The sequence below is a fragment of the Micropterus dolomieu genome, linkage group LG04 (genome assembly GCF_021292245.1).
Source record: "Micropterus dolomieu isolate WLL.071019.BEF.003 ecotype Adirondacks linkage group LG04, ASM2129224v1, whole genome shotgun sequence".
NCBI classification, from domain to species: Eukaryota; Metazoa; Chordata; class Actinopteri; order Centrarchiformes; family Centrarchidae; genus Micropterus; species Micropterus dolomieu.
Window position 1 is genome coordinate 21,130,352 of NC_060153.1, and position 16,773 is coordinate 21,147,124.

The 16,773-nt window shown below is 41.1% G+C and overlaps 1 protein-coding gene across 1 annotated transcript in view; it reads right to left on the minus strand.

Moving 5' to 3' along the window:
* The window catches only part of rbm20 (RNA binding motif protein 20), a 27,927-nt gene extending 18,129 nt beyond the window's left edge, over positions 1-9,798 (minus strand). The window contains exons 1-5 of the mRNA XM_046047355.1: positions 9,752-9,798; positions 8,386-9,433; positions 7,905-7,969; positions 7,344-7,453; positions 6,629-6,729 (exon numbers count right to left, since the gene is read on the minus strand). Coding sequence (XP_045903311.1) covers positions 6,629-6,729; positions 7,344-7,453; positions 7,905-7,969; positions 8,386-9,433; positions 9,752-9,798 — 1,371 coding nt within the window. The remainder of the gene's footprint in view (positions 1-6,628; positions 6,730-7,343; positions 7,454-7,904; positions 7,970-8,385; positions 9,434-9,751) is intronic.
* Positions 9,799-16,773: the final 6,975 nt, after the last annotated feature.

Consider the following 16,773-nt stretch of genomic DNA (forward strand, 5'->3'; position numbering starts at 1 on the left):
CCACAGTCAGTGATGGTTTGGGGTGCCATGTCATCTGCTGGTGTTGGTCCACTGTGTTTTCTGAGGTCCAAGGTCAACGCAGCCGTCTACCAGGAAGTTTTAGAGCACTTCATGCTTCCTGCTGCTGACCAACTTTATGGAGATGCAGATTTCATTTTCCAACAGGACTTGGCACCTGCACACAGTGCCAAAGCTACCAGTACCTGGTTTAAGGACCATGGTATCCCTGTTCTTAATTGGCCAGCAAACTCGCCTGACCTTAACCCTATAGAAAATCTGTGGGGTATTGTGAAGAGGAAGATGCGATACGCCAGACCCAACAATGCAGAAGAGCTGAAGGCCACTATCAGAGCAACCTGGGCTCTAACACCTGAGCAGTGCCACAGACTGATCGACTCCATGCCACGCTGCATTGCTGCAGTAATTCAGGCAAAAGGAGCCCCAACTAGGTATTGAGTGCTGTACATGCTGATACTTTTCATGTTCATACTTTTCAGTTGGCCAACATTTCTAAAAGTCCTTTTTTTGTATTGGTCTTCAGTAATATTCTAATTTTCGGAGATACTGAATTTAGGATTTGCATTAGTTGTCATTTTTAATCATCACAATTAAATGAAATAAACATCTGAAATATATCAGTCTGTGCGTAATGAATGAATATAATATCCAAGTTTTACTTTTTGAATGGAATTACTGAAATAAATCAACTTTTTGATGATATTCTAATTATATGACCAGCACCTGTATACTTAATTTGATTAGCCCATGACTGTATACTTCTTTTGGGCTCTTAGCTACAGTATGCAGTACACCCCAGGAAGCAGTGTTAAGGCCTGGTTTTAGTGCAACAGTTTTACAGTTTTGATTACTGTCCAGTACTAGGCACATTTTACTAGTCCACGTGTTAATATTAATCATACATTGTTAACAAATTATGACATCCCCATGGCACAGTATGGTGAACTTTTAATTTTGGAAAATCAATGCCATTTCTTTCTAGCCACACAACTGTGCATTATATTCATTTGTGGAATAAAATTTCAGAATTTAACAGGCTGATAGTTTTTAATGAAAATATATTGTCAGTGTTGGTAACAATGGTAAAGTGAGCTGTCAACGACAATACATTTGATAATTGTGTATTTCTTAACTAATTTGTTAGGGAAGTCCTTCAGGTCATGGTTATCCAAGGAAGGTTGAAATCAATGGCAACTCGACTGGCTAAGGTTTTTTGAAGATGTTTCACTTCTCATCCAAGCGGCTTCTTCAGTTGTGGCTGAATGATAGTTCAGTCAGAACTAAAGAAGCCTATCAGATGAGAAGCGAAACATCTTCAAGAAACCTTAGCCAGTCCAGTTGCCATTGATTTCAACCTTCCTTGGTTAACTTTAATGTATATTATTAATAGATTTATAACATAGAAATTATAATTTAATTTCATGTAAAAAGAATATTTACAATTATCACATTCCATTAACTTTATATCAATATAAAATACTTGTGTTGATTGAACATGAATAATCTGTGTTGTTTGAATGTTAATAACTTGTGTTGGTCTGTGTTGATTGAACATAAATTATCTGTGTCGTTTTAATGTAAATAGTCTGTGTTGCTTGAACGTGAATAGTCTGTGTTGATGGAACATAATTGTGTAAGTGGCTACCAAAGCAAAAAAATTGTGTGCAACCAATGTCCACTATTGAATTGAGTAAATCCAATGAATTATTTTTTTCAGTGTATAAATAAAGTTTATTAGTGTTCATTTCACCTTTCCCATCTCCCCCACCTTTTTCTCTGAACAATTTATCTACTACATACACATTCACTAAATACACTCACCATCAAAGTAGCTGTTTGACACTTCATGTTCCTTTAACATCATTGCGGAAAGCAGTTGTAAATTAATCTCGTCATTTCACAGAGTCTTATTTCTGCAACCATTGTGCTTCAACTGCAATTTTTCCAGTGCCCCTCCTCCTCTTTCTGCTTCTCTGGCTGATAGACCTGACAGACAGTTCCATGTGTGGGACAGACTGGGGTCCTAATTCCACCTCTGACCAGCGGCCAGGGTCTCTGTTTTTACAAGGAATTTGTTCAGGGAAAACCCTACACTCACATACACTTTACACTGGGTCCAACAGCCGTGAAGTGTAGGGAGGAGGAATCTTTTACAATCTCAAAGTCACTTCACTATGCCTGTCGAAACATAATCAGAGGCAAGTGTATCAGTATTCAAAACATACACGAGGCACTGGTCACAAAAAGACCATAAATAACATGTGATGGTATTTCACAAAAACCTGATTGATAACTTTAGACAAAGAAAGTGAAGTTGTAAATAAAGTGACATTTGGCTAATGACAGATCTATTTTACAAATCAGACATTTTGTACAGTATTTCAGGCCATATTTCTATTCACACAATCCCAATCAAAATCTGGATGAGCACAACTTCATGGTTTCTGGCCAGCTTTAGATGCAAGAGTGATAATTCTATTATCAGCTCCGTGCCAGTGCCACCTCCCGAACACATAAAGGTCAATACAAGATGGGCTCAATAAACAGATCCAGGAATAAGCTGTTTATGTCCTTGGAATATTACAGAGAACAAGGGTCTTGCTCGCTGCACTCACTGATGTCTGACCTGTAAAATGTCATCTGTGTCTGAAAGCCCAGACAGTTTGACCACAGATATCACTGTCAAGGTTGGCTCAGACTTTGAACAGTAGCTCTTTCTGTTAACCGCAAACCAGCAGCGCAGAGTTATGCCATGTCGTTGCCTACTCACAAGGAGGCACACACAGACGCGGCCTTCTTAAATGGTTGCAGATGGGACTTTGAATATATGGAACAAAACAAAAACAATATATGGAACAAAACAAAAACAAAACATTTGGAAACAACACCTCAGCTAAACAATGTCACAGTTTTTAATCACCCATACAAAAACACAATACAATATGTATTTTGCATTTATACTGAGGGTAATTTGCATGGTCAGCTCAAAAAACATTTAAATTAAAATGGGAATTAACTATGCAAATTGTGTAATTATTGTAAACCCGTGTTCATTTCTATATAATGAGTAATGAATATAAGTTTCTATATAATGTAGGCTTTATCACACTTCAAAATTTTAACAGGCTTTCTAAATTAAGCCTAAAAAAATTAAAAATAAAATTAAACAGTAATATTTCTGTTTAATGTACTTTTCAATAAATCTACTGATCAGACAATTTGCAGACTATAGTCAACAGAGGTAATGGCTTTACCTGCCACACTGTTTTCAGCCATATGTTCTAAAGTTAACTCACACTCTCAACACTATCACCTACCAAACTGGGGCCAAATGGTGGAAAGGATAACCATTTCACACTGTGCTTTCCCGTTTTCACTGACAGCATGCTGACGGACATTAGCTGGAATCTCTGCTAAGGACACGTGTGTTTATTTGTGCAGAGCAGGATCCATGTTGAAGGATCCAGAGAGATGGTCAGTCTGGTTTCACAGTTTCCCCCCACGTTCCTTCACAGAGCACTCGCATGCCAATCCCTCGGATCATTTTACCAGTCTCTCACTAGTCTGAAACTTTACACCGCTGCCTAGTAGTGTGACCTGGGGGTCTTTAGGTCTGTGCTCCTAACAGCAGTTAGCTGTAATCCTGTGTTTATCTCTTTTTGAGTTCTGTTATCACACAAAGCTACTGTGTTACTTCAAACTGGGCAGCATGTCTATGGGCAAGCATGAATGTGTATGTGTATGCTTGCATGTATGTATGTATGTGTGTGTGTGTGAGAGAGAGAGAGAGAGAGAGAGCTTCTGCATACAGATTGTAATAATTCATGATTTTCTTTATTTTGCTCACAAAATCAATTTAATTTTTTTGCTGTTGTATTCTTTGCATTTTTACATAATCGAGGTTAGATAAATAAATACTTGCCAGTGGTCACTCTAATATTGTGTACATAAAATGTATGTGTGTGTAAATATATATATATATAAAACATAACAATAATAATAATATAAAAATTGTTAATTGAAGGAATGTAAGAATTAAAGGGGTAGGAGTACATAAGTTTTACTTCTTCCTACTCCTTTTCGCACATGATAGAAGTATGTTAACACAGAAAAGAAGGGTACTTTTGCTGCTCATCTGTTGTTGTTTATTTTCTCCTATTTCTTTTAAACATTTTTTTATTTTTTATACTGTCTCTTGCATGTTCAAAATAAAGATTTCAATTCAAAAAAATTCAATTCAATTCAAAATTCAATTCAATCTAAATTTGTCTAAAATTGTTGTGTAATATGTTCAATTTCACTTCACCAAAAGGAATTTCTTTTAGTGTGATTTCTACAGTGTGTTTCTACAACTGTTAGGTTAAATATGTTTACATTTTAATTTTTATGTGAACACACACAAATAAAACTTAATACATCGAATACATCCGTAAGTTCACAAATTATCATTGTATGTAGTTGTGCATTTGTTGTTTTGGAGTGCACTCTGTTCAACACAGGACTCTAAAAACAGTAAACCCCACCTGTTCAGCTTAGACAGGTGTGTGTTTATAGCAACTAACATTAGCTCAAGTAGCAGCCTATTAATATTTTCCCACTGTTACAATAAAACCCTTTGTCAATAACCAACCAGTGAAGCGTATGACTTTCACATCACTGAATTCAGGCTCCTGTTAAATAGGCTCCACTTGCAAAAGAACAAATGGCTGGGACAAAATAAGCAGAGTCACGGACATTTGTTGGAATGGAAGAAATGGTTTTAAATTTCTTTACCAGGCCCAGATTGTTCTCTGTATTTTATTCATACTCTTCACTGGACCTTCTTTGAACACTGTTATCTTTTTCCTTTTCTAATTTTGTCTGTAAGTACAATCCTTTTACACTTCGGTGGAAATCCTGAAACCAAATACATCAGGCTGAAATACAGGTTAAAAAGTTTAACATTTAAGGTTTGACATCTTTTAATAGCATAATTTGTGTAAACATCGTATACTGTGGCTTCATTAAAGAGCTGTAACAAGCAGATGCACATTATGCACTATTTTACAGTAAGCTTTGTTAAGGTATGTTTCAAGAAGTGGGTGCGTGTTACTGCACGCTGACTGTTGAAAGCTCCATGCTGGGCACTAGAGTAGGCTTTCCTCAGGTTTGCTGTGGCTAATTTTCACCTCGCTCATCATCTGCACTGAGCTTTTCAAAAGACCTGTCTTGGTGATGGACGCCTATCAACAGGTGCTGTTTTCCAACCCTAGTCAACAGCCAGCACTTATAGACAAGTAAATTGACTGAAATTACAAGACTAAAAAAGGTATAATTTAACATTTGTTAAAAATGCTTCTCTCAATATAATATGGATAAAACATTCTGAACTAATGATGTTGATGTTTGTAACATCGCTGTACTTTGTTGTTACTGTACTGCTCATTTACCATGTCATGTCATTTACATTTATTCATTTAGCTGACGCTTTTACAATTGCTACATGTCAGAGGTTGCACGCCTCTGGAGCAACTAGGGGTTAAGCGTCTTGCTTGTTTTGCTGACACAAAGGTGGATGGGTCACAGTGGGGGATTGAACCCGGGTTCAAAGGCAGGCATCTTATCCATTGCACCATCACCACCGCTGTGGTCAAACCAGCAGCAAACACAATGGCTTGGCTATGTGTGTGTAAGCAGAGTAAAAAAAGATTTTTGAAGTGCAAATAAACACTTTCAAGTTAGCTCTGCAGTCACAGTACAGTGTGTGTGATGCAGTTGGAGCATGGGCCTGTGCAGAGCCTGTGTAGACAATTAAAGATACGGCTCAGCTGTGTCTGGTCTGAACACTTTTTTTACAGTACACAATTAAAAATGTGAAATGTGTGTCCCCCTGCCTAAAATGGAACTAATGTATCAATTTGTGTAATTAGCAATTAAATATATAAGGAAGCGTAGAATGCATACTAAAATTACATATGAATCATTTCACAAATGTGGACTGCACATCTTCCTCAATACAGAAGCTCTTTTATAATATACCCCTTATTTTACTTAAATTGTATCTGGGGGCTGGATAATCATTAAGATAAAAAATCTCAAGACATACTGTAGCTTCTAGCCAACAATGACACAGTTTGCTATGTTATCTAATTGAGTGGTAACGAGTTGCCAAGCCCAGAAAAGGCCTGTTGTTGAACCCTTTGTTATGCAAAACACATTTGGGCTTACAAAATCTTTAAATATACATGGAAGTAAGGCAGTATATAGAAGAAATGCAGTGTTTAACTTAAATAGAGATAAAATATAAGAACACATCGTCCTATCAGACTCCCACACTCTTACTCTGCACCAAACAACATTAATAATAAAAACTGGCCAGTACCCTCTGAGCCCATTATTGTATTATATTATTTTTTATTACTGTGTAAGTCATTGATATGAGTCAGCAAGTAATTATTCACTATAACTATGACAATATAACAATATCACTTAATATTTAATAACTGGATGTTCTAAAATGACAGCTGGTTCTTTACCACTAGCATTCTTTATAGCCTGTCACAAAATTGTATTTATATACCAAGGGCAAACTCTAATAATCCTGAGAGACTAACCCAAAGGTTTGTCTGACCTTTGACTCTGGCTGGTGTGAGGCAAATCCTGCGTCTGACATGGAATAAGTCTTCATGGCTGCAGCTGGCAAGTATGCTGTATTGGCTCCTGAGGATACATCTGTGGAAACAATTTGAAATTTTAATTGAAAAATTGTCCTCATAGCGTAGACCAACTGAGGGAAAAAGTTCCATTTATTGATTTCTTGGCTCATTTTATAAATGTTACCTACTAAGTGTATTATTACAAAATCATTATTAGCTGTTTTGCTTTTTATTAGTTTCTTTGTTTTATAATTATGGAATTTTAAAAAACACTTGGTTGGAATAATAGGGCTCGAAATGTGCATCAGTGCTAAGAAATAACATCTGGGAAGTGAAATGATACTCTGTGATGTCAATTTATTCTCAGCAAGCACTGAGAGTATATTGACAAGCATTACACACTTGTGTTGTGCTTGTCTCACGTGGTTTTGCTATTAAAATATGCTCACCAAATGCCATAAACTTCCAACAAGTACATATTAAGGTTTGGGTAAGTGTTGTAGTCCATCATATTTTGGATTTCAAAACACACTGTATCAAGTTATAAAAACACTTTGCCTCATGCCCTAACGTAACTCTAAAAATACTCCCTGAACTCCATCTATCACGTTGTTTGACACATTCCAGCGATCAGAAAAACATCACTCTAACATTGATAGAAACAAGGTCATTTGTGGTGACTTCTCCTACCTTGACTTGCAGTAGAGTAGACCATAGAGTTTGTCGCTCCGGTGTTCAGACCTCCATCAGAAGGCCTGCCGACAGCATAGTGAACAGCCCCAGCTGATACCACTGCAGAGCTGCAACAATCATAGAAGGCTGATTTTAGCTGCCTCTCCCCTGCCGTGCTCACTCATATCTTGTGACAGAGCTCATATTCATAGAAACATTAATAGAGCTGTATATAGACCAAGGAAAAGGAAAATAAAGTGCTTCCAACACTCAAGAGAGACATTTGCTCTGAACTGATCAATACAGTGCTTAAGCTTTAAATTAAAATTTACATTTATACACAGCTGGTGAGAAAGTAGTGGGGAAATGACCAAACCATGTTCAACACTAATAATAAAAGCAAACATTTTTACTTATAATTGTTTGAAAATTAACAAAAAAACAGAATAAACCATGTGAAGCCACTAGCTTTGTGAACATAAATATAACCTTATTACTCAGTGGTAAAATGACATGCATTTCAGAGCACATTTCACAATTACAACCTACCAAAGAATTTTAGAATTGCTAATAACTCACCTTTCGTTTGTGTACAATGTTCGGTTCTGCAGATGTAGTTTTCCCTTCACATGCTGGTCCCAGTCCTATAAACATACACACACACACACACACACACACACACACAAAACATGGAAGCTCACTGCTTGCCGTCAACATATTGGATCAGTCAGTCAGTTAGTGACTGCCTGTCAAATCAAAACATTTAGCTACAGTATATCAGCTCATGTCAACCTGAAATGCTAATTTTCTCACCCATAGGCAGGACCATTTACAAATTTTAGGGTTTGGGAAATCTTATGAGTGTCACATGACCTCCTGTTTTATTGGAAGACAAACTAGTTGGGGATTGGATTGCCCACTTGTTCAATTGTCCATTGTCTATGTTTAATTAAGGTGTGAGCAGACAAATGTAAGACTTACAGGTAAATCATTTAGTTTAGCTTCCATGTTTACAAAACATTTACGCTACATTTAGGTTTTGACTGATCAGTTCACTGACCTTGAGGTTGTAGACCTTCTTGTCACAGATGCTACACTGGTGTGGTAGTTGAGTGGGTGTGACAGCATGGTAATCATTGACTTGGTAAGGCTGAAGTGTCCTGATACCTGAAGATAGGGTGTCCTCACTTCCACGCAGGGTCTGGTAGCCCCCAAACCCCTGTGCGCCACTTGAACCGAAAGAGGAAACCCCGCTACTGGGATTGAACTTGGGGTCAGCGGTTGGCTCCTCTGGGTTGTACAGTTCCGTTCTGGACCGAATTGGCTGCCCAGCTGCTGTCCACAAATTGGCAGCCTTAGAAACCATGTCAACCTTTCCAGGTTGACTCAAGTTAGCGGGGCCTTTCCATTGCTCCTTAATCCCAGTGGAGTTATAAACATTCACATGCTGCTCATTGACGCTAAACCCAGCTTTCTGCCCCAGAACATCCTGCCCATAGAAATCTCTCTGAAAACCAACACTGTTCATGTTTTTTGCCTGAGTGTTTATCACTGAGTACTGTCCATCACCAGCAGCGGCTGATGCCGCAGATGTCCCCCCAATTAAGTTGTACTGATGACGCCTGTCAGTATCAGAAGGGTAAGTTGAACCTGACTTTTTACCATACTCCGCACCCTGTTGGCCCACTGCTCCCCCTCCACCAGGATGGTTTAGTCTCACATTCCCTGGGTTTTGGTTGAATCCACCACTGACCAAGGCTCCCAAGGCCGAATTTGAAGAGGGAAAACCTAGCACACCCGTGGGGAAGGCACCCTGTGGGTTCCCAACCATAGTCGAAGTCCGTAGCTGATTGAACAGGGGTTGGGACATGGCGACATTGGAAAGAACCTGATTGAGAACAGTGGCGGCAGTGGCTGTATTGCCCCCCTGAGCCAGTTTGAGGCGATGGAGAGTAAGCTGGGCCTGGAGCTGAGCGAGCTGGAGGCTGGCTGGGGTCAGGAGGAGCTGCTGGTTCTGCTGCTGAGGTCCCACATGCACACCGCCGGGCAGCTGGCCCCCAACCTGGAGGCCTTTCTGGTTGCCGCTGTCCACAGGTACTGCACTGATGCTATAGGAAAGAGAACATCACATACCTCAGGAATCTGAAATACACAATGTCACACAATTGTCACACTCTGCCTGTCTGCCATGCGGTGTTTTGCACTTTTGTGTTAAGTTAGCGTTATTTTGGTCTGTTGAGTTTCGGGGGTCTGTCTTGTCTTTCGTCTAGTGTTCGGTAACCCTTGTCATGTCTGTTACCCCAGTGATCCCTCTGCATGTCTGTCTCTGTTTTCCCCTGTGCTCTCTCCCTACCTGTGCCTCGTTAGCCTCATGTCTTTCACCTGTGTTGCTCCCGCCCTGCTCGTTAGTCCCTGTGTATATATACCTGGTGTTGAATGACCCGACCAAGTGTGGACCCAGCGGACCTAGCATTTCTGGCAGAGGATATAAGGGAGTGGACGTCGACCTGCGAAAGGTTAGGTTCCTCAATCCTGGATTCCACGGACTTGAATCGCAGACTGTTTGTTTATGGCCTCATGGAGAAGACCCTGTGCAGCAAGCCAAGGCTGCTGAATCTCCCCTCCCTGGCTAGGCAGTTGGTCGTCATCAGACGAATGAAGAGAGACCTGGAGCAGATCATGGACACTCCCGAGGGTTCGCTGCCTGGTGGCGCTCAAGCTGTCAGCCACCAGCCGGTTTCCCAGCCTGCGTCCCGATCAGTCAGGCTTGGCACCATCAGCCTGTCCAGCCACTCTCCAAGCCTGCCTGTTTCCTGGCCTGCTAGCACTGCAGCAGCTAGTCATCTGCCTGCTCCATCCCCCTCCAAGTCGGCTCAAACTTCCAGGTTGGTTGGGGATTCATGGACTTCCAGCTCTCTGGCTGCCTTTCTGTTGGACTGTTCTTTGGAGCCAGAGAGTGAACAGACGGAGTGTCCCCAGCCAACCAACCACTGGTCGGAGGGAGACCGGTCTGCTAGCGGGCTGCTAGCGGGCTGCTAGCAGACCTACACAGCTCCGGTTCCGGGCCTACTAGCCTGGAGGCTAGCACCTCGTCGAACTCTGCGTCGGATCCACCTCCAGTAAGGCCGGCTGGAGGGCGATGTAGGCCCCGACGACGAGCGGCCAAGAGACTGGCACCTGCACCATCCCCATTGGTGGACCAACCAGCGCCAGCCCCGTCAGTGGTCCAGCCGACTCCTGTTCCCTGTGCTCCGTTGGTGGTCCAGCCGATTCCTGTTCCTAGTGCTCCGTCGGTGGTCCGACCGGCACCTGCTTCGCCGGTGGTCCGATCGACTCCTGGTTCCTCGTTGGTGGCCCTGCCGACTCCAGCTCCTCGTGTCCGGTCCATGGTCCTCGGCCCGGCTGTCTCGCCCGTGGTCAGACCGACTCCAGCTCCTCGTGTCTCGCCCGTGGTCAGACCGACTCCAGCTCCTCGTGTCTCGCCCGTGGTCAGACCGACTCCAGCTCCTCGTGTCTCGCCCGTGGTCAGACCGACTCCAGCTCCTCGTGTCTCGCCCGTGGTCCTCGGCCCAGCTGTCTCGCCCGTGGTCCTCGGCCCTGCTCTGCCACTGGAGACCCCAGGCTCCCTACACCAGTCCCCGGCCCGACCTTTGGAGAAGCCTCGCCTTCTTCGGCCTCTGGTGGGTCCCTTCCGTCATCTGCAACCCCTGCTGAGGCCTCCAGAGAGGTCTCGCCTTCGCCGCCGGCCTTCAGGGAGGATTCGCCACCTTTGCCAGTCCCCCGCTTGGCCTCCAGTGGGTTTCCAGCCTCTTTGTTGGCCTTCCTGCCGTCCCCCTGAACAGTCCGGCCTCCAGGGCCGTACTCCGGGACGGCCACCTGAACTCTGTGGACCCTCTGGTCCTCGCGCCCAGTTGGGTCGTCCTCCCAGGCGACCTCCTGAACGTTGTTGCCTCCCTGTTCTGCCCGGCCTGTTGGGTCGTCCTCCAGGACAGCCTCCCGAACTGTTTCCCGCCTGGTCTGCCTGGCCTCATGGGTCGTCCCGCAGGACGCCCACCTGAACTGTTTTGCCCTCCTGGTCTGCTGTGTCGACCTCCGGGTCTGCCCCCTGAACTTTTGTTCACCTCTGGCCGCCTTGGTCGGCCTCCTGAACTGCCTTGCCCTGCTGGTATTTGGCCCTTTGAGACTTTTTGTTTTTCTGGCCCTCCGCCCACCCTGGGCCGGCTTGACCTGTTTGTTTTTTTGTTTCGTTTTTAGGACGTCAGGGGCCGTCCTTTTGGGGGGGGGGGGGTACTGTCACACTCTGCCTGTCTGCCTGCCATGCGGTGTTTCGCACTTTTGTGTTTAGTTAGCGTTGTTTTGGGGGTCTGTCTTGTCTTTCGTCTAGTGTTTGGTAACCCTTGTCATGTCTGTTACCCCAGTGATCCCTCTGCATGTCTGTCTCTGTTTTCCCCTGCTCTCTCTCCCTACCTGTGCCTCGTTAGCCTCATGTCTTTCACCTGTGTTGCTCCCGCCCTGCTCGTTAGTCCCTGTGTATATATACCTGGTATTTCTGTCTTGTCTTTGTCGGGTCATTGTATGTTGTCACCCTGTGTAGCAGTGTGTTTCGTGTCGTCAGCCTCACTCGTCGTGTCTCCCTGTTTCCCTGCCATTATTGTATTTTGTATTTCTGTTGCACAGCCCTTGTTTTTGGACTCAGTCTATCAGCCACTCTGTTTGTAAGAGTGCTCGCTTTTTGTTATATTAAAACCACTGAACTATACCTGCTCCGCTCTGTGTCCTGCGTTTGGGTCCTCCAACCTGCTAATGTTGGTGTATATGATTGCTAGCATGTTCCTGCAGTGGGGTTCAGTCTAGACGCTTTTAACTCTTACAAAAGCAGCTGTGTAACATTAGCTACTTTAACCATAGACCTACAGAAAAGCTTCCTTAAAGCTTTCCTATTCTTGTAGCTTTTATAAAGTTTCAGCGCCCCATATTCACACACAATTGTGTTCTTCATAAGGCGAATCTTAACAGCAGATGGCCTGCAGTTGGGCACAGCCATCAGCTGGCTGTCAAGTGCTGCTGGGTATATGATAAACCAAAGGAAATAGATGCCAAGCAGTATTACACAGCAGTTTGCTACTAATGAAGTTGTTCTCTAATCTAACAGTGTCTTTGTTTATGGTCAGCAAAAGCATTTTCCTTTGGTTAGGATTAGGTCAGATCAATGTTATTAGAAAAGATGCTTATTTCAGCAGGTAAGCAGGGCAAATGTTCGTTATTACAACTTGCAATGTGGCCAGAATACATTTTATAATTCTATATATTAGTTTTGACAAAGCATATTCACATACATACACATGAATACAGTATATATGTTAATATTTTGTGAGCCCAAATGCAGTTGCTGCTTCTGTTCCTTACAGTCTACAGAAGTGTTATAGCCAGGTCTCTCCTTTTTTATTGCCATTCTATCTTGTTCTTACATTATCTAAGAGGATTTGTATCATCCATATTACCAATACCATATTATTGAGGCCAGTCATGTGTGTCACACATAGTATTGACTGATCTGTTAGTAATTGTTACGTCTATGTAGGTTACAGCCCCCTCGCCCACAGAGTGAATAGAATGACAGGACCATACTGTACATGTGCAACTTCTTACATGAGTGTCACATAATGTAACAATGAGTTGCACCAGCAGATGATGCCAACCTTTGATCACAACACACCATGCAACTAAGTAGTAGCAGACACTTAAAGATAGACCAGATGTTTTCAACCATTGATTATACAGTTATAATTAGAACCTGGGACAATGGTTTAGGTATACTAAACTGTGAATGAGGTGAATATGGAGCGCATGATGTAGCAAAAGTTGTGGACTCATGAATGTTTCACTGATATGATTGCCCAGTTTACTGACGAGAAAAAATGCCCCACCAGGTCAATGAACTCCTAGAGAGACAATCCTTACATTCTTCTCTAAGACCATAGAGATAAGCAGCAGCCTTCCATCATCCAACTACGATGTCATTCGACTTGCTTTTTCTGCTCCACTATTCAGTCTCGTTGCTCTTGCTACCCTTCTGGATGATAATGTTATATGTTATAAGTTCAAACTAGAGCGATCACATATAAGACAATGCAAACATAAGTTAGTGGGAAATAACATAGCAAAATCTACAACAGCTCATGCTAGAGTGGTGGTTTTTCACACAACTACCTGGCTACCTGTAAATTCAAGGGCATTCAGCTAGGTAGACAGCTGTTTGCACACTACACTGTGAGATGATATAAAAAGCTGCTATCTTTTGTAGATTAAACATTATTTCAGTTAATTCTTACCAACAAATGGAAAATTAGGGATTTCACCTACCGTGTGAGTGGGTGGGGTAATATAATTTAAAATTTTTTGAACAAAGAGCGAGTGGTAAAACAGGGATATCTGTATAGAGCATTTTTCAAATATCAAGAGTTTAGCTCCCCAAGCATCTATTTTCATACTGCCATACTATCCTGTAAACCAGCTTTCAACAACACAAATTTCTGTAATAGAACCACTTAGAACCACGCCATTCAGTCACTGGTGCTGCGGTCCTGTTTGACTGGCCTGTCCTTTCAATTTCTGATGAATGCCCTCACATGCTGTCTAAACTTAGTCTACTCAACTATTTATCACATCATCAATGTTAAGCACCTGACACTGCCCTATCAAGCCACTGCTCCTACCAACTCTGCGGAAAGGTAACAGGCCAATCAGATTAGACGTGGTGAAATCCCAAATTGTTCTAGACAAAGATGCTGGAATTATGGTTATTAGTGGTACTGTTTACAGATCCTTCTTAAAAGGTTGTAGTGTACATGTCTAGATGGATTATAAAATGTGTTGTTGTTGTTGTCCTTCTTAAATATAAAAATGTTCAAGAGAAATTTTCAAATATGAATTTATGCAACTGAATCTTCTGGAGGATTATCACCTCCAGGTCTGTCTTCCTTCTGGCTTCTGTAGTTGTGATCTGGTCTTGCGATAACATTGACACATCATAAACTCATCATATCACAATCGTCACTCATAGTCCTCCTGAGCTATAAACCATCCTGCTGTAGACATATGGTCCTGAAATCACACCCCTGAGACAGAAAATGAAAACTCAGTTGTTTAGCATTTTGAAATGACTGAAAAATACTGTAACTGATGTAAGACTTAATGTTAATGTATTTCATTTATTCATAGGTTTTTCATAGGCTGTGCAATTTCAAATGATTTCTACCACTCAACTTCACAATGTGCTGTAATGGCTGGCAAATAATAACGGCATTTCAAAGCAATTCTAAAACCTTAATGGATCAAATAATCCATTATGTATTTAGAGACAACTGATACCAGATTCTACATTACAATGACTTGCTTTCATCATGCTTGTTCTATTTACTAGTCATACTACCGTGTTATTTATCCAATCAACTCTGACAGACACTGGAAGTCAGTACTTCAAGTGAGACTCGGCAGAAGTCTGACACACTCAACTTCAAATGACAAGATCATTTTGAATTTCACTGGACTAAACAATAAAAATTAAAATACTTTAGGCAACAAATTGGATATTATATCCACTGAAGCCACTGTTTTCACCTAAAACAAATTTCACACATAATAGATACCATTGTTATACACATTTTATGACTACCTAATTTAGGGCAACTTCAGTCACTAGACGTATTACTGATATGCTGATATGATATGATCAATGCTGAAAAATACATTATAATGCTATTTCAAATTATATAGGAAATATGCTTTGGGTACCAAATTTAAGTCAAACCAAACTATAAAAGGTGTTTTAAAACAAACATCTAACAGATATTTTAGACTAAAACACACATTTTTTTTTATTATTAATTATTATTAGAACAAAGTCAGAGATGATGCCAACATTTTGTGCATCAAGTTAAAGGACCACATGGAATGTTTTTGCATGGTTTAGGTGTTTGCGATACATATAATAGTGAAAACATAAAACAGACCTATCTTCCCCTAAGGACAACGCATGTAATTATGACAACTGACTCACTTTGGACAATTGACAGTCCCTAGTTTCACTGCAGATTATACACACTCTTAAGTGAGCAAGCATGCTGATGGAAAGATACACACCATTCCAGCTTATGACTCAAAGCTATAAATACCGTAGTCGCCCTCTGCCATCCAGACACACAGTATCCTTAATAGACTAATATGGACTCTTGGGCAGCTGGCACAGTGTGCTAGACACTTCGGACCAATCTTGTAATGAAAACAGGGAATTTAGGTGTCAAATACAGTGCAACCAGGTGTGAAAGGGAAGCGTTAAAAAGAGCAACACTGGAGATTCTGTGGATAAGGATGACAAGAGAGAACAGCTTGCTTATGAAATTATGAAGAAAATCTGTCTCATGATATCTCCCTGTGGTTTAATGATCTTATTTTGAAACAGCCAAACCACCAACAAGTCCATACTACTACTGCAGTCAAACTGATCTATTTGAAAGAACATATTAATCTTTTATAATTTACATTTCATTCCATATTTATAATTTATAAGTTTAAAATGCAAGTTCAAATCTGTTGTTAGAATACACATGCACTATCAAAGAGTAGTATCTGTAACATATGGAGTAAATAACACAAAAACAAACTTAATAATATTTCAGTACATACTTTGTTGCAATTTGTGGTAAATGACAAATTAGTGAACTCAACAAATTGGGTAAAACTGACTTATTTTACCAGAACAAAGATCTGATAATCAGGAGCCTTGTTTACTCTCTGTATTTGGGCAGTGAGCCAAGTAGCCTCATGTTATTTGTGCATCATCTACTTTTTTTTAACCGTACACTGCAACTGGGAATGCGCATGTTTTATATGTCAATACTGGCATGTACATTTTTGAGTGACCAAGAAAGCTTACTTAGAAGAATATTTGCTAATTTATTAAATGCAAGGCATCAGAGTTGCTACCAGACAAAAACAAACGTTTGACAAATGGAATTTGTTGATGAAACTCAGTTTTTAACATGGCCAGATGTATGTTATGCATTGTTGTATCCCAAAGAGAGAACTGTTGCCCTGCGCTTTGGCACTGTAGTTTTCACAGCCGAAAAAAGTCTCTCACAATCAAAGCCATGTCATGGCAAATCTGTAGTATTAGCTCAGTCTAAAAAATAGCTTCATGTGGTCATTGAAAAACTCATGCACATAAACACAAGTATTTCTAAGTACAAAAAGCATAAAGAACATGTTAAATAAATAAAAAAATGCAATCCAATATTTGTATAATTCTAGTGAAAGTACAATATCAAAATTAAAGTAGGGAGAAGTAGAATTTGTGTGAATAGTAAGTCAACCTGGAGCTCATGAGGCTTAGAAAAATACTTTAGGTCATGTCAAGTCAGATTATCTGCAGAGCATAGTTAAAAACAAA